At 38.1% G+C, this 24,964-nt stretch overlaps 1 protein-coding gene across 3 annotated transcripts in view; it reads left to right on the top strand.

Annotated features, from left to right (window-relative positions):
* MYLK (myosin light chain kinase) overlaps nucleotides 1–24,964 on the top strand; it is a 194,260-nt gene that overhangs the window by 36,192 nt on the left and 133,104 nt on the right. For all 3 annotated transcript variants that reach the window (XM_015634874.3, XM_015634872.3, XM_015634873.1), the window contains one exon: nucleotides 18,785–18,942. In XM_015634874.3, coding sequence (XP_015490360.1) covers nucleotides 18,785–18,942 — 158 coding nt within the window. The remainder of the gene's footprint in view (nucleotides 1–18,784; nucleotides 18,943–24,964) is intronic.

Genomic DNA, 24,964 nt, shown 5'->3' with positions numbered 1-24,964 from the left:
ACTAGAATCTTCCTCTGGTTAAATAATTTTTGATTGTTGAGTCTCTGGTGTAATGGTAAGCATATGGCCAAAATGATGATGTCATTTGTTGCTAGAAAACATGTTTCCTTCTTAAACATAACTCATAAAGTGACCAGTGAGAGTAGAAAATGAAATGGAAGCAGACAAAAGGTAAACCCAAATAAAGGATTCTGTAACAATTTGGATTGGAGAGTTCAAGTTAACAGATGTCTTTCTGCAAGAGGCATTTTTAAAGGGTGTATTTTTCCTAATGCTTTAACTAACTACAGATTTGCCTGATTATTTATTATATTTATTTGTAAACAAGGCAAACCATTGTCACCCTGTGGATGAGCTGAGTAACTTGAAGCAGATGTCTCACTTAGCCATGCTTGTGTGCCTAGATTTCATTGGATGTCTGATCCTGAACCTGAAGCCTGTCAGCAGTGCCTCACTCTGTGTTACAGTGGTGCTTCTCATGCCCTGTAAGTTTAGAGCCAATTGCTGCCATTAAAACATTTACTCCCCTCAATATTTGCTTAACTCAGATGGAAGAGTGTGGCACTTCTAGTCAGATGCCAGTAACATTATATCCAAAGACTTCACAGGACCACGCTTCTTCTGACTGAAAGTTGTACTAAGAGTTTTTAATCCTTGTTCCGTGATTATTGCTTCATTTCCATTTTGACCTAGGTCTGCCAACTTTCTATTACTTATGTAAGCAGACCTACTAAATTAATAAAGAGCTTTATGTATATGCAAGGCTACAAATATTGCAATAAAGTCCTTAAGGAAAGGAGCTGACATGAGCTAGGACAAGGAATTAGGGACAAATGGCTGGTATTTTCAAACTGCTTTTTTCTATATGGTTTGCCTTTCTCTGTTTCGTGTATTTAACATTAACAATGCAAATCTCCCACTGATTCTTTTTCTCTTCCAAGATGTAAAATTATTAAAAAAAAAAAAACTTCAGCAGTTTATAAGTAAAACTTGACTTAGCCATCTCCAAAGAATGGGGAAAGAAATAACTTTGTAACAGTGCAGAGAGATTGAAAAGGCTAGAAAAATGTAAGTAGACATTATCTCTTTTTCATCATTCACCTTTTATTTTACCTGAAGCTACATGTCTTTGTGAGGAACTTGTTTATAGTTTATTCTGAACACTGAAAGCCCTACCTTTTTGGAACAGTAACAGACATCTATTAGTTATTTAAGTGATGTGTAAGTTTTTTTGCCTGTAACAGATCATTTTGGGCTCTGGTGATTTGAATCTCCCATGCAGAAGTCACAGCAGCTCTGTGTAAGAGGGGTTAAAATATAGGCAGCACTTCAGTCTAAAGAAAGTAGTAGTTAAAATACACATAGCATGGGAACTCTGGCAAAAAGAAAGCCCACAAAAATCCTTTTCTACTCTCTGGGAGATTTATAAGGTACAACAGGACCTCCCCAATGTAAATTTAAACTATTTTAAAAATGTAGCAAGATATCAGGAAAGTTATCACTAACAGTTTTTTAAACTTGCGGCAGGAAGATAAAGAACTTAAACATTTAAGAACAACAAAATCCAAATCCTCTGGTCCTTGGAAACAACTGCTATTTTGAAAACAAAACAAGCACACTTGAGGAGGAATGTTTCATCAAATACTCTTCCAATAATGTCTAGTTTCTATGAGAATACTTTCAACTTTCCTGGGTGGATGTGCTGCACAGAAGAATGAAAGACTTACTGATGAAATTTGCCAAAAAGCATGATCAATATTCAGTTAAATCAGGACAATGTTCACATTCATTTCAACAGAACTTGAAGGGGAAGTATTTACCTTATTTTAACTTGAAGCAGGTTGAATAATAAAGCTAAGGATGAACTTGGTTCATTACATGTCAAGTTTTGACCACTTGTTTTAAACTTGAAGCCCTGTCAATGTTGGGTCATTTTTTTTGTTGGATCGTTCTTTTACAGAACTAAGGCCTGGCATATAATAAGAAAAATTAATATATTTGGCTTCAGCTGTCTTGCTACAAGAATGTAAAGAACAATTCAGGCCCTCATAATATGAGGACTTAATTTCGTTATTAGTTTGATTCAAAAGTACAACCATGTTAATCTTGATGTTTTTTTCCCTTTTTAAAAAGCTAATATTTCTAGTTTAGTTTGTTATTTCTTCTGGATAATGCAAAATACATGTGCTAGATCTGGGAAGACTTTTTAAAATAACTTAAACCATGAGTTTATCTCCTGTGGCAAGTCCTGTTGCTAAAATAAACACTTGCTTATTCCATAGGCCTGTCTCTGGTCTTCTTAAAGACTTTATCTGATAATTTTCAGTAACTACAATTGTGTTTTGGTGTTCATCTCTCATCTCTTCTAAGTCATGCTTTGTCACACTAGCAGTTCTTTATATAGAAAGTTTCTGTCATTGTTTGATGTGACACGGTTTAAGAGAAAATTAACTCGATCCCAGTCAAAACCAGGGCAGTACCTAAGCTTTTAAAACAAAAGAGTAGAAGTAAAATTGACACCTTTTCATAGCAGCATCTTGAAGATTGTTGGTGCATGACAGTCCAGTGTGGCTTTAGTTCCTGTCTGCCTTCAATGTGAGAAGAGATAGCCCTGCTGCTCTCCTGGCATCTGTTCGGGTCCTGTGCTGCCCAAGGCAACAGAATATTGCTGAGTGTTGATACTTCCATTATTCCTTTCTTGCTTCCAAGTCTCTTTGATCATTGGATCCACATGGTTGATTGCAAGTGGAATTAATATCACTTTAAGCCTCCAGGCTCGTTCAATTTAGCATGTCTCGTCCTTCATATGTATTCAATATTAAATTAAAGCCTCCTATTGAACTGAAAACAAACACAGTGCATTTGCCTGCTTAATTCATTTTACAAGCTTCTCTGCTGCTGTGTCCCAGATAATGTACACTAAAAAGAAATCTAGGAGAAGGCTATCTTCACTTTTATGTGGCTTTGTGTGGCATTGCAGAAAAGCATCCACTTGCTGAAATGGACCAGTAGTTTTTAAGCTGAAACTATTATTGTGACTAGAGCAGCAAGAATCTCTGCAGCTTCACCCATTCAGGCTCAGCAGGGATCTGTTTTATCCTGTTTCTGCTTGATGTGGTTTTGCATTAAGCTTGGGTTTCAAATTCACAGAAAAGCCAATACTGGAAGGAAAAACTTGTTGTGATTAGGGATGGCAACTGTAACTGAAATATTTGCCAGCTCCAGGAAATTGGCCTAAGTTTTAGACTTACAAGAAACTGCTTCTTCAAATTGGCTAGTTGTGTTGAGTTTTGTTCTAAGGATTTCCAATTGTGATATCAAAAACCTGTAAAGGTTGGTTAACTTATTATTTTCTTCCAGATGTCTCTTCATGCATAGCACCAATAAATCCAGATAGTGTCTGTATTTTCTACCACAGGAGCAGCTACCTCCTTGTAATAAGTGGTTAATAATTGTTTTGGGTATCTCATAGATTTAGATAATTGTGCTGGGAAAAAATGTTCTTGTCTGTTAAACCAACAAACCAATTCTTATTTGGAATTCTGCAGCATGCTGTTTTTTGTTCTTGCTGTTATTCCCCATCAGAAACTTAAAAGTAGAAAATAGGGCAGTAGTAACTCTTTTTGGTAGCAGTCCTGAGTGAAATTGTCTTTTTTTTTCCCTTTGACTTCTCAAAAGATAATTATTTTCCTTATGTGTTCATGAATTTGGGTGTGTTAAAAATACTGATGCTTTGCTGGACATACTTTGTAACATCATCTTTAGAATCCTAAAAAGCTTTTATCTTTGTCACATGTGGGATTAATCTTCCAGGTGTTTGCTATAGAACCATACATAAGCAACAATGCTGGGAATTGAGTTCAGAAATCTGGAAGTTTGGGTTCCACATCCTCACTTTAAATTACTAGATTTTGTGTAGGATTTGCCTGGGTTGTTCTGTTTGAAAGTTTTCTATTAAAGCAACACAAAGATGCTTTGAAATATCTCCCCTATTTGAAAGCAGGACCATCGATTTGATCTAAAGTAGAAAACGCTCACTACCTGCCTCTGGTTTCAGATAACTGAGTCATTCCAAATATGAGGCTACTGCCTCAGAGGCAGAATTTGTCCATTGTCCTGTACCTCACCAGGCAGATTCCTGGAGGCTGGTTTTTCCTGTCAGATAAGAAACAGAATAAATACTACAGGGTCATGGTGATTGCTGATCTCACAGAACTGTAGTCCCGTAGTTCAAGATTAATGGGTTTACACTCAGCTGCCAAAACTTTCACAGAAAGATGTGCTACCAGATCCCTGGCTGGTGTAAGCTGGCTCACTTCTGTGGCCCTGTGAAAATAGGCTTATTTAAACCAACTTAAATCCTAGGTCCATACATTAAAACATTCCTTTTCCTTATGAAAACATAATACTAATCTTAAAAGCATTATTTTTGCTCAAAGGTTGGACTCCATGCTCTTGGAGGTCTTTTCAAACCTTAATGATTCTGTGGTGTTGGAGAAGGGATCCATGGCCATTGGAAAAACTAGCCAAGTGGTTGTGCTTGCAGGAAAAGTAGGAAGAGTATTTGAAGAATAGGGGAAATCTTCCTGTGTTGTGAACTGTAATGTTACATAGCAGGAATTCCCCTGCAGACCTCTAACTTGCTATGCAAACAGGTCCCTGTGCTTTTCCTGCCACCCTAGCTTCCTGTGCTACCCTTCCTGAGGGTTTAGAATTTGCTGATACTTGTCAAAATAGTGCTGTTGTGATTTGGAGCTGTTTAGTGAGGCATATAACTAGTCTATATATTCATACAGTCATATTTTTATTAATTATCTTATATTTGTTCCTCTGACTTCACAGCTAGATTCCTCAGAAATTGTACCTGATGTTTTATAAAAAACCCACCTCATTCTGATGCCTTTAAATGTAGTTTAGTCCTCTTTTTTTCTTTGAAACAACTGGGTGTTTAAGTATTTTATTTCTCTTAATTAGTGTTTGTATTCAGAAGTTTTTCAACAATAAGTTATTTTGCATGCAGTTTTGGGGGCATCTTTTAAACCTGAAGCCTATACATTCTGTGATCAGCAGACTTGGATATGTATCACGAGGTACAAATATTCCAGGAATTTCCTCAGCAAGACCAATGAACTTTTGTGTATCTTAGCAGTATTCAGTGAAATTATTTCTGCTCCCCATTTTCAGGCTCTGGATATAAATTGTCTATGTAATTGTCTTTTATTGGAAAAACACTGTTTTAATTATCTCCATGAGAGACCAAAATTTCCTTCTTTAACAGGCCAAACCACCTTTTGCTAGAATTGTGTCCATGCTCTATCCAAGGGTACACTGGGAAAAGGTATTTTTTTATCTTTCTCTCTTACCTTCTTAGTACATTGAGATATTTTTTTGTCTAAGGGAGGATCTTATGTGGGTTCAGAGCTTTCATTTTATTTTGACACTTTCTGTGACGATTTCATAGGGTAACCTTCTGGTTGTTCCTGGTATACAGTGATAACAGTTCTATTGATATTTTATCAATCCTCCTCCCCAATATTTATAAAATTATTTGATATTTTTGATCTCATCAATACTAATCAAAGATCATTTTCCCCATTTCCTTTATTTCCAAATTAATTAAGGACCACTTCTTCATGGACACCTAGAACTGAGGCCTACTGCTACATTTTAAATTGATGAATGAATCCCTGAGGCACATATGATTTGGAGATTCTTTGCAGAGTTTAAAAGTGTACCCAGTTCTAGACTGGTTTTCAGAGCCTGTGGAGCTCTCTGTGCAGTTCAGAGAAGTCTCCTGGCAAGTGCTGGTAAATGAGGAGCTTGCCTTGGACCTGGTTCCCCTTTCAGGTCTCACTGGAGGCATTGGCAGTCTTCCTAGTGACTTGAGGAAAATGGAACTGAGACAACATTACTCTGCTTGTTGCTCACCTCTGCTGCTCGTGGAATGAAATGTATGGCCAAGAACAAAACACAGAATCTGGCCAGGTTCTGCCCTTTGTCCTCATGGCTGAAATTTGCTGTCAAAATACACTTAACAGAGAGACGTCAAATTTTAATCTCAAGGCTTTAATATGCTCATCTGCTGAGAAGTGTAACTATCTCAGTATTGAAGCAGGACCTAATTTAAGGGGAGTAGGGGGATGATTTTCTTAATCTGTCATTAAAGGAAAAAATCTCTGACGGGAACTACATGCAATACAAACTGGAAAAAAAGGATGGAGAAAATACAGTCAGTTTTTGTGTATTCAAGAAGTATACCACAAAGGTAATGGGATGTGAAGTGTCAGCACATGTTTGAAAAACTAGCTTTTTCTGTAGTTTTTTTAATCTTCTTTAATGCTTTATTTATCCTAAAAAAAAAAAAAAAAAGTAGAGAATGCACTTCTCTGTTTCTAATATCAACGTTGCACATTTTTATTCACATCTGTGTCAACACTTGGATAATTGGTGTCTTTCTGACCTGCTCACTTTCAGTGTTGGCATGCAGAGCAGTTGTTGGGATTTCATATAAAGGAGTATTGCCCTAAACTGGCAAGTAGACAGATTGAGTGAGGCACTTGGGTGGGGAGAAATACAAAACACTTTGCAAACAACAAAGCTTGAGAAATGGGGAGGAGAGAGTTGTGGAGAGTGATTCTTCAGCAATCATCTTTGTGGACAAAATTCTGTCAAAAGAGGTTTGTATGAACTTCACTCATCCCTGGATCATTTGTTTGTTCTTATACGGGGAGAGTAGGGGGAAAAATGTCCTGAAGTTTCTTTAGTTAAAACTGTGGAATTAAAAAAATTGAGCCATCATGACTCTGAGCCATAATGTGAGTGTATCTGAATATTGGTTGGTCTGTGCAGCCTTCATTATATTTTCTTTCTTATTTTCTCTCTGCCTATGTGACCATAATCCTCCCCGTCTCTGGCAACTTTTTGTGTCCTCCCAGCTGTCTCTTTCATCTCCTGTTGATTTCTCTTTCCTTCTCAGTCTCTTCTTTTCTTTGTTTTTAATCTCAATGATTCCTTTTTCTTCTCCGTTCCATCCTTTCTAGGGATCATCTCTGCCTGGCAGTGTAATCATCTCCTACCTTTCCCTGCCTGTGAGGAGAGCTGGGCCAGTTACTCGTTAGACTTGTGACTTATGGGATCAAGTCTCTGTAGATCTTCACAAAAGCATCACATATCTGGCTGAATTGGGGCCTTTTAAAAAGGGTTAGGAAAACATGGAGGACTTGATGGAAAGATTTCATTGTTCCTACCAGTTTTTCTCTGCTGATAGGGTAAATGTTGATCTGCTCATTGAATGGATATATTGTGTAAAGAGGGGCTAGGGACTGGATGGGGTCTGAGTTTCATGGGAAGAGACACCCTAATGAAGCTCCAAGAAGAAAAAGAAAAACAGGCCCTTTTCTCCCAGCTGGAAGCAGGGCAGTCAGGGCAGACCTGGATTTCAGACAGTCCAACCATTCTTCTGTCCATACAAGCTCCACAGAAATGTGAAGAGGCTCCAAACCACTGATTCACATTTGAATCTTCTTTTATTATACACTTTTAAGCTGTTACCTTCAGGAGCACCCATTGTGTGCTTTTGTAGAACATAGCTGAAGAAATGTGATGTGACCTAAGTAACTTACTGTAATTCTTTACTTTACAAATCCAGTAAAAAGTATGTAAATGAACTTTTATATGCAGTGTGGTGTTTGAATATAACAGGGCAGTTTATGTTTGAAAATGGAAATGTCTTTAAAAGAATTAATATCTCTGCCTGCATGTCCCACTCTCTGCAGTCTCAAATGAAAGCTGTTTCCATCCTCTTGTTATGAGAAATGGACATTTGATTGAGATTTGAAAACTGATGCTGAAGTAAGATTAAACCAAATCCCTTCTGCCTCACTGCTTCTCACTAAGCTCTTCAATATTAATAATTTATATATTCATATTGTTGATATTTTCATAGGCTGATTTTTTTCACCTTATAGCAGTTGTTTCTTTTCAGATTTCCAGTGTTCTCTACAGAGTAAGAGTTGTCTTGCTGGCCCATATCCAGAATGCGAAAGTCCTATATTGTAGTTCAAATTTAAAATCAACTGTTAGATGAATCACAGAGTCATGGGGTTGGAAGGGACTCCATCCAGTTTCTCCCCTATCCAAGGCTTAATCAACTGTATGTGTCAGTCCTGACAGACATTTGTATGACTTCCAGCACTGAAGACTCAACAGGCTCCTGGAGCAATCTCTTCCAGGGGTTCTTCAATTCTTAATAATTAAACTTTTTCCCATATCTGAATTGTCCATGGTACAATTAAAGGCTTATGACTTCACATCTTACTTCCCATGTACATTGAGAATAAATTTGTCTTCATTTTCTTTGCAGCAAGCTTTTAATTTTTTGAAAATAATTACCACCATAAGTTCACCTAGTAGGGCCCTTATGGGGGGAATTATTCAGTTTAAGAATTTGTAAAAATGCTACCATTTTTGTTTAATTTTTTCTGAAGTCTGAGGCGGTTTAGGCTTGAAATGCAGCAGGTACCACTGTATGTGAAACCTGACTACCTGTGAGAGGATCAGACAGATGGCTTCAGTGTTAGGAGCTGGTGTTGTTTGGTTACATCATTGCTAAAATCTGGACATTAGAGGTAAGGTAGAAGAAAAATCTCCAGCTTGAAGGATGCATGTAGAAGTCCACATTTCATCATCAGAAGAGTGCTTAATCTTCTTCATGTCTGTTACAGCTCTTTTGGAACAACACCCTTAAAGGTTTCACTTTCATCTATGAATATGAGTGGGAAGAAGGTCACAGGAAGATGTCAGATGGGAAATGTGGGTGTTGTGGACCAGCCATTCACTCTGATAGACACTGCATTATCCTGAAGTTTTCCCTGTAGAAAAATTAGGAACTATCATTGTATAGCCCCATCTCACACCAGGGTTATAACTTTTTGTGCAAGGTGGTGTTTCTCTTTGTTTTACAGTGCCAAATACATTGTTAAGGATTGATGTATACCCAGTGATTTTTGGAGTATGCTGGTTTGCATGCATGAAAAAACTTCTCTTTCCAGAAAAAATAAACTCACAGGAGAACTTAGGCTCTGGGTTTTCTGCTGACAGTTAATGGGAATTCACAGAATAGAAGGCAGCTCAGAATTTGGCCTTGTGCAGTGTATCTCAGCATAGAGGACCAGTGGCTCTTTCAAATGAAGATTTAATTCCTTCAGTATTAAGTATTTGCAATATAATTTGAAACTGAGTGGTGTTTATCCATGGCCCTGTCGATCTCTGGCTGAAGTGAAAAGGTTTCTTTCCAATGTTACCCCAGGGTTCACACACCTCTGCCAGTAGAGTGCATGTGTTCATTCTCCCAGATGATTTAGAACTTGGCAGACTTGGGTCTGTCTTTGTTTTTTTTGAGTTCTGGACATATTTGAAACTAAAGCATGAAGCAAAATTTAGAGGCTAAAAAATCCTGTGGTTTATGAACCACTAATCTTCCATGACTCACCTTTCATGCAGTTTTATGGCCCTACTGGCTTGGAAATAGGCAACAGCAGTTGACCACCTGCAGCATCAGCATCAAGGAAAGTTAATGTGGTAACTCTTTGAAATGTGGAACCTGAAAAAAACCTCAAACCAACAGAAATTTTACTGTAATATGCTGATTTAGCATAACCTTCCACCACTGCTAAGACATCGTGACAATAGGACTTTCACAGAAAAACTTTTTATTTAAATCAAAGGCAAACCTCTCAAAACTCGTCCCATGCTAATGTGCACCACAATAAAACTTGTTAGCTCTGCTAGAAGCCTTGCTGAAACCTGCACTCAGCTAGAAGGAAGTACTGTACCAAATAAACAGGAAATAGCACTTTTTTTTCTTTTTAGAAGTCAAGTGCTTTTTATTCAGCCCTTGGTTATGAGAGAGTCAATATAAATAAATTACTTCTAAGGGGCTTGAATGTAAGGTGTTGTTTAACTGCTAGCAAAGAAGTATTGTTGGACTTATGTATATTAAGAATTAAGGTCTGAAACCAGAGCTGTAGTTGCAAATTTATCTTGAAATGTCATGCTACTATCAGCTTATACTGGCACTGAAAATCATTCTATAAATGCATTCTATAAATGCAAGTTGCATTTCAAGATGGTTTCTAGAGCCTCTCTCCCAATTGTTTTGTGCAAGTCCTCCTAGATACCTTCTCATCTGGATTTCCCAGATGATGCTCAGGTGTTCTGTGGTGGTCAGCCACTTCACTGGTGGCTGTGAACTGTCTGTGACCACTGGTGACACATAGAGGTTGTGGAGGAGCAGTGCAGATTCCACCTGCTGTGAGGAGATGACCTGAAGCAAATATCTTCCTGGTGATTTCCCTGCTGCTTGCCTCACTGTATATCCTGAAAGGCAGCACAGTACTGGGAAAATTGTTTTCCTTCCTGCAAAAACAAGTTACTAGTCTAGATCCTGTTGTTCAATGATCAGGGTCATAACCACACCTTGAGGTGTCCCTGAATTTTGGATGGTCTTTGTCACATGCATGTTTCTATCATACACACCAACTTGTACCAGTTATTCTGTACTTGTCAAGCACAAGATACACAACACAAGTTAAACACAAAGGTTTGTTGTTAAGATGAAGCCTGGTGCAATCTCTCTTCAGATACTCTGAGTGCATGCTCTGCATATACTGAAAATCCTTCTTTTAGGACTGCGAAAGATGTTACTAGAAGTTTGATCCTTTATGAGACCAGCTGTCAATGATGAAATTCATATTGAGATTTTTAGTCCAAACTTTCTCTAGACAAAGTGTTTGGATTTTGGTATAGATTGATTACAAGAAATGATCCTTTAAAGGAAAACTCAGTAGAATTTTATTGGCAGTGACCTGCTGCTTAGTGTACTGAAAACATTTTTGTAGATCTTGCCTTTTTTTTTTTTCCCTTCTTTCAAAATGTTGCTTATAAACTAGAATTGTAGGAGGTTTTGAAGTCAGATCAAATTACTTCTCCCAGTGTGCTTCTATAGGCAGCCCCTTTGGAATCAGCAAGAACAAGCCCAACTTGCATCCCGTTTGCCATCTGGGCTTCCCTCTGGCTTCAATTTGCTGCTGTAAAACAGTTCTTAGGTATGGATGCTGTACTGAACCTGCCCAATGCATGTCACATTTAGTTACTCATATTTCTTCCAAGATAACAATTGCAAAGAAGCTGTTTCTTGTGGTCTCTCTTGATTTACTGCTTCTTAATCTGATGTTTCAAATTAAACCTGAGTCTTCAAATGTCATTGCATTCTTTTAAGACATGTTCAGCTGCTTTGTAATGGGTGTGTTCTTTCCTACAGTTTAATGCTCAGTGGTAATGGAATAATTGAATAATGTAGCATGTCTGTTTATAATCAAGAGGAAACTATGTTATCAAAGGTACACATTTATTTCTCACTTTTCTATATATTTATTAACCCTTCCTTGTACCTGAAATAACTTTTACAGCTGCTTTAATTTATCAATAAATCTTTAAGGTGTAATTGTTCAAGGGCAAACATCAGGGCTCATGTTAGACATTCCATTGCAGCCACATGAACTACTGAGAGTAAGTGACATTACATATTTTTACAGATCCAATGGGCCTTGTATCTTTATTTAGTACCCTGAACAGCACTGATAAATTGAGGCAAATTAAAGGACATTTACAACTGTTTGTAACTGGAAGAAGGTCATCATTGCTAATGGATATTTCCTAGACAGCACAGACTAGTATGAATGACGTGATTTTCATTTAAAATAACATGGATGATTTTTCATTTGTTTTCTTATAGGTTTTATATAAATAAAGGTTTTTACTTCCATCCTTGTCCTTTAAAAAACGTGGCTTTAAGTAAATGTAGGTCACTTAGCATCATCTTGAGATATTCTTTCACATAAGATCAGGATAAAATTCTCACCCATCTATGGCATTGTACCATGGAAACCATTTCAGTTTAAAGTCCGTGCTGTATTAGTTATGCAAATATTATAAAAGAAAAAAGTTTATTGATTAGACAGATTCATTTCTTACATCTCTCTACACTAAAAATAATTATGTTCTGTTTCATTCAAGCTGTATAATATATTTTAGTCTCTTTTGGAGACTTACCATCGGAAAATTAGGAAGTTTTTTCTGAGTCACACCAGATTAGCCAGTTCTACCTCCAGATTCTTCTACAGTAGCCACTGTTGTGATTTGCATATTCAGCCAAAGCTAATCAATTGAATATCACTTGGAAAAGTATATAGAAATAGTTGTACTTCTTGGAAGGATACACAAGATATACAATAAAGGAAATCTGCCACAGAACACCTCTTATCTCTTAACAACGTAGGCCAAACTCCTAGAAGAGACATTAAAAAATGGCCTTGCTACATTTTGGAAAGTTCCTTCTATATTTCATAGCTCAAACCCTGTCAGAATCTCACATGCAGCTACATGAGAGCTTGTCAGTATTTCAGTATTTGAAGCATCCTGGAAAACCTTACTGTTTCAGAATGGACATAGGGCTGCAATAGTATTTTGTTAAAATGAGACCTGGAACAGCTTGAACCTGTTCTTTCCTTTATCTGTGGATGGGCAAGATTTATGCTACTGCAAAGCCTCATGGCTGAGGTGCTGAATGTGAAATTCAAGGCATTGAAATTATGGGATTTGAAGAACTTACTTGCTTCTGGGAAAATCTGGGAAGTGATTGTCACAAATCAGATTGTGACTTAGTTTGGATTTTTTTTTCTGTCACTTTACTGAGTCTAAACTTTAGCACAAGTTGCCAGTTGATCTGTAATTCCCATTTTCTGTGGGTCAGTTATGCAATAGCATATTGTGGGAACATGCTCAAGGATTTTACACACATTTGCCAAAACTTTAGCTTGCAAAACTTTTGGATCATGGAGTTGTGCATGAAGATTTGGCATCTGATCCTGTTCCTACTGCAATATCTAGTAGTAGCTATCAAATTTTACTGGGAAAAGGTCAGGACGTTTAGGAGTCTGGGGTGAAAATTCCTAAAATTTATTTTTTTTAAAAGAAAAACTGACTTTTCTAGAAACCAGGTTTGTAGAGAACAAGAAACATATTGATGAGGTAACAGAGGAAGAAACCTTAGTCAAGTCAGTACTGATAGGAAATCTCTTTTACTCCTATAGTGTCAAGACACATTGAGGTTCTGTTTGACCACAGCACTTAGAAAGACCTACAAATAGCAGAGTACAGGCAGGAGATCTGAACATCACAAAAAGCATGATTTGTGGGCAGTATCTTTTTATCCCCTCAAGAAAGAAAAATACTTATTTCACTCATATTAATCTTGTTGCCAGTTCAAATTAGTCCTAGCATCATAATCTTGTTGGTATAGAGCCCAATACCTGTTACAGTTCCTTTGTCTGAAGGAGAAGCTGCCCAGAGCAGCATGGCCATGATTGGTGTCATTCCAAGTCCCCTGCTTCTTGTTCCAGCTTCCAGTCTCTCTCTCTCTGCTAAAAAGACACACAAATTTATAACATTTGCTGATCCTTTATGGTTTATTGTTCTTTCTACATGCTGGTTCTTGAGTACCAGTAGCTGACAGAAGGCAGGACAGTTCCTTGTGTGGTCTTGTAGGGCAAGACTGAAAAGATAGGCACAAGTCATATGGCTGCAAAAATTCATGTCTGCAGTTCAGAGAACGTGTTAAGCTATAGATTTGTGCAGAAGTATGGTAACCACATGTTAGTCCTTGTGCACATTAGCCCTGTGGTAAAAAAAAGAAGCTGTAGGAAAGGAAATAAACTGTGTGAGAAGGGGAAACTCAAGCAGGTTTAGAATAGAAAAAAAAGAACTTAATTTAAATACTGAAGATTTTGAAGCATAATGGATAGCATTTAGTCCCTGGCAAAAGTCTGAGTTCAGTGATCTGTGTAAGGGAATAAAGTGTACCCAGTGTTTTAAAATACGTGCTTTAAAAAAAAACACCCCCCAACTGATTTATAAAAAAAAGGAAGGTATGATGAGATCCAGCTTCCTGTAAGTTTATGGTAATTTTGTGCCTTTTGCTAGCTGTTCTATTTATGTGGTCCTTTACTGTAGCCTGGCTCCCACCCTTTAATATAGTTATCCTCACAGCACTTCTTTGTGGTAAGGAAGTACAATAATCCCCACTTTACAAATGGGGAGCCATGGCAAAAGAGAGGCTTAGTGACTCGCCTGAGGTCATGCAGGCAGCCCATTATGGAGCAGGGAATTCAACCAGGACTCCCAAACAGCAGACAAATGCTCCAAGCCCAGGGCTGTCTGTCCTTTAGCTCATATTTTTAAAGCACTCAAAAGGTTGTATCCAGATTTCAGAGATGGTTCAGGGGTTATTGAATCCAGTCTGACTAAAATAACAGAATAGCTGGACCAAGTGAAAATGTGCTGCTTAGTGTAGAGTTGCAATATCAGTAAGTCAAATAAAGGTTTTTCCGCTGGCAGCTCTGGTTTCCTCTCACTTGCCTGAGCTTGCTGTCTCGTACACACACACACAGGCACTCTCTGCAGCTCATTTCTCTCCTGCCTCGGAGGAAGGACTTGGTGAAAGGAAATTGGTATAATTAAATGGTTATGTAGGAAGCTGATGGTAAGTATTTACTTTTATAAAATAAGTGGAGGAGAAAAAACCTAGAGGTGGATTTCTTAGTGTTTGCTTTCCTGGGTTTATTTTTGGGAGCAGAGTATTGAGTGACAGAGATTTGTTCCCAGTAGAAAATGCTTGAAACACACTAGTCTGCTTTGGTATTAGAAAGATTAGAGGGCACATTGTGAGAATTTGTAAGGATTTATGTGCTTTTTAGAGAGGATTAAGAATAAAAAAAAAAAAAAAAGAAATCCAGATTAGAAATGCTGTCTAACCACATCAGTACTCTACAGGCCAACATTTGCATGGTGGTTTTCTTTTATGTTTAATACCACAATGTTTGCATTGCAACTTTAGTTACAGTTGGTTTTGTTTAAAGACCACAATCTAGGTGTTCATATGGTATGAAATGTTAGGATTTCATGTAGCATCCTTGAATTCTTATTCAGAAGCAAGCTTGAAATATCTAAGAAAAATATTTTAGGGATATTCTTATATTATAGCGTTGCTTAAATAAAAGAAAAAAAAAATCAGGCACATTTCATAGCTTTTAGGTGTGTGCTTTCTTCCGTTCTATCAAATTGTAAGCTTGGACAAGATTTGTTCTCTGGAACATTATTTCTTTAAAATATTTGGACATGGTAGTTCCCTAGTAACACCAGACTGCACAACATGGAATTAGTTATTTGTTTAGGAACAAAATTGTTAAACATCCTCTAAGCTGTAAAAGGATACTTCCTAATTATTTACTAGAAGCATCCATAGTTAATTAAAGTCAGACTGCTAAATGTGGATGATTAGAGGCTTATGTTGCTAGAAAACTGCTTGTGCTGATTTGAGCTAGTATTTAATTTGTAAATTCAATCCTTTTTAGACACTTTATTTAGGAAAACCTTAAATCTTTGGAAGATGTTCTTATGAAAAAAACTAGCTATGTCTTTATGCTTTACAATCTCACCATATTACACATCAATTTGTCCATAGCTTTTGGTATTTACCAACATGCAATAGAAGTGTAACCTGATCAGTAACAGTGGCTTAATTGTTCAGGATTTCTGGATTTTTTTCTTTCTTTCTACTTCCTCCTACACTCTTTCTTTTTTCTTCTTCTTTTTTTCTTTAATTTCATTTGTGTAGAGCTTGGAGTTGGACTTTAACCACAGGACAGTTTGTCCAATGCATTCCTGGGCCCAGTGATGTTTGGAGGATGAGTGGATGTTGAATGTTGTGTATTTTCCAGCAATGTGCCAGTGTCTGTTTCAGGTACTTAGTACCATATCCAGGTTTCTGTGCATCACACCTATGTACAGATACTTGAGCATTTTGTCCCTGTAGAAGTCCTGTGAGCATCTGGAGTACCTATAATTTTCCCTCTTGCTCTTTTCAGCCTGCTCTTTTCAATGACAATGGCCAAAGTGGAGTGTTCACCATGCTCTTTGCATGGGTGAACATCGTTTGAATTGGATTCTGGATGCTGGCTGTTGGGTTTAGCTTTGTTTTCAATTTTACTACCCTTACAACATTATTTTTAAAACAACATTTAGGTGGCATGTGCTTTCTGTGATGTTGTTTTGGTCTCGTAAACACTCTGCAAAGTCGACACAGATGTGTGGGGAAGGAAAAGTTTTGTTACTGGCCTCTTATGGTTTGTATTGCAGCTTCACTGCAATTTAGATTGTGTTGCATTATAGTGCCTCCTGACAAGAAAAGACTTTCATACCATCTGCATTATACCTGGCACATTATTGTCACTACTGGTGATCTGAAAATTTTATTGCAGGTTTTTAATAGTGGACTGATTAAGAGTTCAAAGCTAGGGAGACATTGCAAATATGAAACATTTATAGACTGTGGAAAGGTGTATCTTAGCAGGGGAGAAGGACACGTGGGAAGAAGTACTGAAGATTGATTAATTTGAAAAGTTTGGTCTTTGAAAAATAAATTTTAGAAATGTGCTGGCAGATAGGAACTCAGTATGCAGCAGTTTACAGCTGTGTAGTTGAATGAAAGTCCACTGGGGTAAATTGTGGTTTTAGCTGAGTAGAGAATTGAATTTGGAGTCTTGTCCTTAATGAAAGAACAATTAGTTGAACAAATCATTCTTCCTGTTTTTCAGGGAAATTGTTGTTTATTGTGGTAGCTATAGCTGTGAGAGACTTTAAGTGTTTGTCCCCTCAGGTACTAAGTACATTTGTTAGAAGAGAAGAAAGGCTTTGATTTCATCTTGTGTCTTTGGAAATGCAGTCAGTTTCTTTCTTATTTAAATGATATTGTGATTTCATATCATTCTTTACAGTACAAAGAATTTTTTTTTTCTTGTGTAGGTTTTAAAGAGGTGCTTATACTGGAAAGGAAGACTTATGCTGTGCTCTCAAGTGACTGGGTGTCAGTACAGACGTTCACTGCAAATTTAACTTGTGGAAATGAAGGCAGAATTTCTCAGTTTGAAGCTATACATCATGGTTAAGGAAATAATTTTTATCCTATTTCTGTGTTGACCTCAGTAATTCAAATTAATTAGAATGTTCTAGAAACACTAGAGTATTTTCTGGGGGTTTTGATGTCAATATACAGAAATGCTAACAGAACACTATGCCAGAAGAACTCTGAAGTCCACATCATCTGCTTTCCTATAAATGAGGAAAGATATTCCAAGCATTATTTGAAAATCCTTGTGCATCATTTATCTGATATCTTGGAAGGATTTTCCTTCTAAACTAGTTCCTGACAAGTGCATACTGTGAAGCACAAAGCTCTGTGGCTCCCACACCTTAGAACCAAAACACCCTCTGGAGGTTCCTCTTTCTCTCTGTTGGTTGTCAAGGAGAAAAATCTCAGATGAAATATGCAACTTTTAGACTAATATCTTCTGTGAGAGGAGCTGCCCTCTTTAACTGTTTTGGATAAACACAGAGAAGGTGTTTCTGTTTGTTCATGGAGCGTGTCACGTATGTTCTGTGGAAAACTGAGTTTCAGACAGGGTTTCCAGGTGCATACATGTGACATTGGAGTGTAAGTCCTGTTTGGAAATGAATGAGTTTTCTGTTCCCCTGCTCTGCAGATAGCTGCAGCCTGTTCTAGAAAAACCCTTCATACAGTCAAGAGTAATGTGGCCTTAGTTTAATTGATTTTTCTCTTATTCAAACTGAAGTTTCACTTTTTAGTCAAGTATTGTTAATTGCAACTTTTATCAGAATCAGACGGATAAATACATAGTCTATCACAGGTGTGTATGACAGAGGATTAAGACTGGAAGTCCAGTATTTTTCATGGTTTCACGTGACTTACTAGTGGGTTAAGCCATTTCTCGGGTTTTGTCTTTACTGAACTTGTCTACTAAACAGGCATTTTACAGTGGGCTTCTAATTTATATAGACAATTCAAGGAATTAGGGTCAGCTACTACTTTTTTCCTGAAAACCATGTAATTTTACTTTTAAAAAATACAATAATTTTTGCTTTTTCTTGGGAAATGAACTGTTCAGCAGAAGAATTCCTTCTGAAGCAGATAACCATAACTAGTTCTCTAAAATGCCATACTTGTAGCGTTAGGAAATTTGGTTACCAAGCTATTTTACTGGTCTATGCACTGTAAGAAGGGTTTGCAGTAAAGAAAAGACTTTGAATTTCTGCAAAAGCATTTGTTCTGTACCAGCAGTACTTTGCAGGGAGATATCCAGATATTTCTTAAGATCTTGAAAGCTTTGGTATGAAAAATCAGATTTTTCACATTCCCACTTGCAACTTAAATCCAGTGCAAACAGAGGTCTCTTTATTTCAGAAGTACTTGTTTAACACTGCCTCATTTTTGAGACTTACTGATTTTGTTGTATTCCAGGCCAGGAAAATCAAAGTTAGTGTATGAAAATATCCTCCTGAAATAAGTGATTACCTTTTAGTGAAGTTGTAAAGGATGACTTCTTGGTTAAGGCTCTGGCCTGGGAATTGAAAGTTCAAACTGAGTTCACCTCAAGACTGTGACCCTGACCACAACTGTGGGCACAGGCACCATTCCTGGGTCTCATTTCCCCTCCCAGAAAATAACACCTGTCACCTCAGAATGAAGATCCTGCCATGTACCCAGGTACAGCACACATACAGAACCTCTGCCTCTTATTCCTAGTTGGTTCTGTCACAAAGGTAATTAAAGACCATAATTAGTGTATTACCACTTGTTTCTCTTTTGCAGTCCACATCATGGGGGATGTGAAACTGGTGACATCTACTCGAGTCTCCAAAACCTCCCTGACACTCAGCCCCCCGGTCCCTGCTGAAGCACCAGCATTTACCCTTCCTCCTCGGAATATCCGGGTGCAGCTGGGAGCCACCGCCAGGTTTGAGGGGAAGGTAAGAAACAGGCAATGGAGGGTGTCTTTGTTGGGTTTTGCCCTTTCCTGAAGTTGACCTGGGGGCTGCAAAGTCTGCAAAAGTTGCCTCTGCAATATGGAATCTTTACTCAAGAAGAATACACCAATGTTTACCCTTCTGGGGAGGCAGGAGCATTGCAGGTCTGTTTCTCTGTAGAGGACAGTGTTGCAAAACCTGAGCATTGCCAAGTATAACTTCACTGAGTGTGCCAGGAACTGAGGTTATTATCAGTGAGAAACTGCTTCAAGGGCTGTCTCTAGTCAGCATGTTCCTCTGCTGCAATTCTTCATATTCTCCTACTGCACATTCACATCCCTGCATCCCAAACATCTGCCCATTCATGAAGCTTCATGTGTGACACAAACCTAACCCTGCTGCGGCATATCCTTCCTAGCAGGCAAGGTAGGAATCTGCAACGAGTGTTGTGATAGTCCTGTATCTGCACTACCTGCCATACATGTTCTTAACTTGAAAGAAAAAAGAGTGTTTTCAGGGGAAAGACTGATTTGTTCAGGGAAACTAATTAACTCAAAGGGTTTAAAAGGCTGTCTAGTGGGGTATGTACCCCCTGTTCCCTTCGTGTTTGGGATATTGACTTGTCCATCCTGGCATCTTTCATGTGTCAGTCCTGGTACGTACTCATCCTTGTTCTAGCTATCTTCCTTTCTCCTCCCTTAACACAGTTCTTTTTCCTGGAGCTGTTAGCTTTCCCTCTCAGTCCTTTCAGCTTCCTTTGGCTCCTGTCACGCTCCGATTGCATGCTGACAGCTGCACCGTCAAACTGACCGCACTTTTAATCTTTGAAGTGGAGGAACTCATCTGACAGAGGCAGGAAACTGCAACTCTGCTGTAACAAAAGCAAGGGATAGAAGGAATTTGGGAAATTCTTAACTTTTGAAACTCTAACTTAAACACAGGGCCGGTAGAGGGCATCTGATATTTATCTTATTTGTTTATTTAAGACCAGGCCAGGAACTGGGATTTTTCAACAGGAACTGTGTGGGAAAAAAGGTTTTGGAGTATATTAATTCTGAAGTGCTGGAGCTAAACTCAGAAGTAGTTCTTAGATTTGACTTTTTGAAGAAAATTTGGCATTTTTCATAGAAAGCAAATTTCAGTAAAGTGCCTAAACCAAGGAACAGTTTTTAACCAAACTGTCAAGAATTTTTTTTTAAAAAAATTGCTTACTTTTAGGTGCTTTTAAGGCACCAGTCAGAAGCACTTAGTACGTACAACATTGGCCAGTCCCCATGAGCATTTTTGTCCATACTCTTTGTGTTTTCTCTTCCCCTCATTGTTTCACCTTCTTCAAATGCAGTAGGAAAATGGCAGCATGCTTCTACTTTCTCCATGTGGCACCTGTGTACAATGCTGTTTTAATTCCAACTGGTTCTTCCAGGCTATGCTGCAGTAACAGTTCAGTGAAATCAAAGTTGAAGCATATGCTGGGATTTTGTTTCATATTTCTCATGTTTCCTAATTAAAAGCTCAAGTGGGATATTCCCAGTTTTTATTGCACTCTGCACAGTTTTTATTATTTAAGTCAAATGGAAACAATTGTAAAATATAATGACCTACAAGCTAGAGTGCCATCACTGCTTTGCATTTTTTTTATATCTGGTTTTAAAGTGTTAATTTTCCAGGGATACCTATCCCCTTTTTAAAGCCACTTTGAAGATTGGGAGAGTAAAGTCTGAGGGTTTTTTTAAGTAGCTTAGAAAAAAATACACAAATTCAATACTAATTAAAATGTCAAGTTTAATTTCCTTGAAGGAACAAAACTTTGATTGAAGTCCTGGCTTGGACTTACTTGATGAAAAATCTAAATATGTCTTCTGGCAGTTCAGCATATGAGCATGGCCAAAACCTTTAATTTTCTGTACTTAAAAGGGGGGTGACAGCATTAGTGTTTTGTTTGTGCTCTTACTTTAATGACATGGGCAAAATAAGGGGGAACACAACAGCCCCCTTTGAAAGGCACTGTCCCTGAACAGCTGCAGGAGCCTGCAGAGCTGTTGTCGTCTGTCTCCATCTTCAGCTGGGCAATACAAGGTTGCTTCTTCTTCCACTTTAATGTTTCAGAGGTTCAGAAGGACAGTTGACCTGTTCAGAAAAACAGGTTCAGAAGGACAATCTTAACAAAAACAATTTATTATGATACAGTAATAGAAGGTACTCAACATACTTAGGTTTTTCTATCCTGGTAAACCTATCCAGGCTACAGATGTTATGATATCTTGTTGAAGTATAAATATTAAACCAGACTCAGGCTAAAGAAAAATAAAAAGTTTTTAAAATGGCTAGACAGGAGCTTTTCTTCAAAGAGTTTCTTTGCAGTGGAATTGATCTTATCAGAAAGAACAAATGTTTTTAGAATCCAAGACAGGATATAAATCTGATATTGTGATGATCCTGTATTCTCATTAACTGAACAAGGAAGAGAGGGCCCCAGAATTAAACTTGCTGGTTTTCTTTCCAGCGGCGTTATTAGATAAGTTGTGTGAAATGGCAATTCAAGATCAAAGAGAGTGCAGAAATTGAGGACTAGACCATAAATGTAGGAAATCTGAGGTAGAAAGAAACTGGGGCTTCCTTTAACTGGATTTTTTTATTTCCTGTTCCTTCAACTACCACTTTGATCTTCTTGCTAATATCTTAGGAATTTTATTTTTATCTGACTGCAGATCTCAGTTTTCCAGTGGTACCTCAGCATAGAAAGTTAAATCATCAAGATTTAACTTTCAAGTCATTCAAGAGTATGAGCATGACTTTGGCTTGGAGCACAGAGTAGAAACAGTAAGGCAAAGGCAAGGTTACCTTCACTAGATACTCCCTAAAGATCTGCTGGATGGACATCTCAGTTGTTCATCAATAAATTGCTGTAGTGATTTTTAGGATAACCACCCCAGATAATTGTGAAATTGTGTTGTATGTTCTCAACTTGTTAGGACTGGATTGACATGCTGTTCTTCAATGGCACATCATGTATGAGGTGAACAGCTCAAGACATTAATCTGTGCCCTGTGTTAAGGCATTTTAACTCATCTGTCAGAACCTTTAAGACACTCCTGGAAAAGGAGAGCAAGCCAAAATGTTACCAGTCTTTGTTTTAAGCTACTTCTTTCTTGGTTGTATTGAACACTGGATGTTAACTTGTGCATTTGATTGTGGCAAGCACTTAACCTGCCTTATTTTCATAGATAAAATTTTTGAGGGTAATATTGATGATCTTTAATTTTATGAGCCTAAAAAACTACTTGTGCTATAACTCTGCTTGAGAGGAGCAGCCAAATACTCTGCAGACTACAAACCCATTTCCTAGGGGTCGGGAAAGAATTTTCCTCCTTGGACAAAGCATTGTACAGCTGGCAAAAGTGCAGCATGGGTGGTTTTTCTGCTTCATGTGGGCCATCATACATGGTCCATTGCCAAACTAAGGTATCAAACTATTAAATCTAGTCTGGTAATCTAACCCTAGGGAGATAGGCTTCATGTAGCTCATGGTTTGATTAAGTGTTGGGGTACTAAATTTAGTTTGGTGTCCATTGAGTAGTTACTGTTCTGCTCTTCCCCATCCATCACCAGCTAAGGGATCTGGATGGTAAATTTCAAGGCAAGCCAGGTCAATGTCAAAGCCTCCCCTTTTAATGTACTTTCTGGTTGTTCTTCTGCCACCTTCTGTTGCATCTGTTAAAAATCAGTTAAGCCTGATGACTTATAGTTGTTTTTGCTGTTGGTGGTTGCATAGGTACTGTTTAGAAAAACATGCCAAAAAAAATGAATTTGGATCAGGCAGTAAGAAACAAGAGGTAATGGGAAAATCAGCAGTGATTCTGCCATCTATTCTGGGATAGAGAGGAGACCCATTTCTGCAGTGTGTGAAGAGGTAAAGAACAGGGAAGCATTACATGAATGAATACTCTTAAAGGCAAACACTCCCACAGCATGTATAAATTCTTTCAACTACCTCCTAACATAAAAACTAATTTTTAACCTATTTGTTTTACTGTGACATGTTTTACATGCATAGCAGGAGCTATGCATGGCAAAGCCTTTGGTATCTTCCCTTAGATTTGGACTCGGGACACCAGTGTGTGTGCCATTTCCAGCCCTCAGTCAGCAGGCACTCCAGAAGAATGCCTTAAATTACACCACATGCCTGGATTTCAAATGGCAGGATCTGAGAGGAGCCCATGTAATGACAGAGGATGATGACATGGCACAACATCCTTTGCTGTTGGCCTGAGATGTTTGGTGTTACAGAATGTACTGGGCAGCTAAATGCATGAAGCTGCCAGTGGCTTTGGATCTGCGCTTTCTGGAGGGATGCCTGTTCGGAACCATATAAGGAAGAATTTCAGGAGAGACCCATATTTTCATGGGAGACAGTTGTCTGATGGAACTGAGTGCTGTGAGAGGACTTGTGCTGATCTGTGATACTGTGATACTCCCAGAAACCTGATATGAAACACAGACATATTTTGAAGAGAAAAGAGTTGAAAAAGTTCTTGACTTGACTGTGGATTTTATTTGATCTTTCTTTCCACATAGCACTGGAGCATTCTTGGGAAAAATGTGGTGCAGGAAGGAGTTCCTTAGATATTTTTTCTTAGGCAGACATTGAGAGGTATAGGCAGCTGAAATAGAAGAAAAAAACACAAACACAAAAACAATCACAAAGGGTGGCTGTGAACAGCTTATTGCATGCTGTTCCGATCTTTTGCTGCTCTGTCTTCTTCCTTGGTGTAATCAACTTCCCATCATATTCACTTACCACATAAATGTTCTCATGAGTAATGCATGCATGGTTTTATTTGGGTTTATACTGTATAACCCTATTTTGGCATATGGAAGCACTGTCAGCTTTACACAAGGCCGAAGTGGAAGTGGCTGCTCTTCTGAGAAGAGATTAAGGTGGGATTCAGTCAAAAACACTTCCCCACACAGTGTCATTTGCACCCAGAATTATTCAAACATCAACTGACACAAGCCTGTGTTGACACCCTTCTTCCTTGCCTTGCAAATGATACATCCTTTAGAAAAATTGTAGGTGTTCAAGTTGCTGCTCAAGAAATTTCTAGGTTCTAGGCAGGAGTGGTGGCCTGTGAGCGCCACTTCTGTCTCTCCACATCTGTCTCCCTGTCACCCGTGGCAATCATAGCTATACTCAGGGTTTTCCTGGTAGAAGTATTTAAGCATTCCTTGTGTAGTCTGTGTGCACAGCATGTGATGATGCTTAATAGTGCTGGAATTAAAACACTGTCCCCTGCAACTGATCTGTGCATGCACTGAGGCCACAGCCAATATTTCTGGATGTTTGGCAGCAAAGTTTGGTCAGACCTTTTGCAGAGGGTTTTTGTTTTTTTTTTTTTCAATCTGCCAGATGTTCAGAAATCCTAGACAATGCTGAATATCCTCAAATTCCACCCAGACAAAATTTCTACACAGGAAAGAGGCCATGACTGGGGAGCACTGAATATACATATCCCTGTTCTGAGTTGTCTTTTCTCAAGGTTATTTTTATTCTTTTGTACAATTGAGGCTGTGTTCAGTAACCCACCCATCTCCAAACTGTGGAAGAAATGTGCTGGTTGATCCTATCACATTTATGGTTCTACTTGATTTCTGTCTCCTTTCACACCTTAATTGCTTATCTACCACAGCTTGTGGCAGGAGTTCTGCTCCATGCAGTGCCAGAAAGATTGGCTCCTTAAGTTTGGTTGTTGTGATAGGAACTAACTGCAGTAATTAAAGGAATATCAAAAACAGTCTAATAACTGTGATGGAAATAATAACAGGAGTTTTTTTTAAACACTACAACTAATGTACATATGGAATTAAAGAGAATCTTTTATTATTTTGTCTAGTATCTACCCAAACCAGTGTTCTTTTAGCTGAAGCCAGACCACATATTTGTGCTGCTCTTGGTCACCACTTTCTTTCTTTACTTTTTCTTTAATGTGTTTCTAAATACTTTGGATTTTTAGGTGGATGCAATTAA

This window comes from Parus major, chromosome 7, assembly GCF_001522545.3.
Source record: "Parus major isolate Abel chromosome 7, Parus_major1.1, whole genome shotgun sequence".
In the NCBI taxonomy this organism is placed as follows: Eukaryota; Metazoa; Chordata; class Aves; order Passeriformes; family Paridae; genus Parus; species Parus major.
Note: the sequence above shows the minus strand (reverse complement) of the source record. Positions and strands in the feature narration are given on the sequence as shown.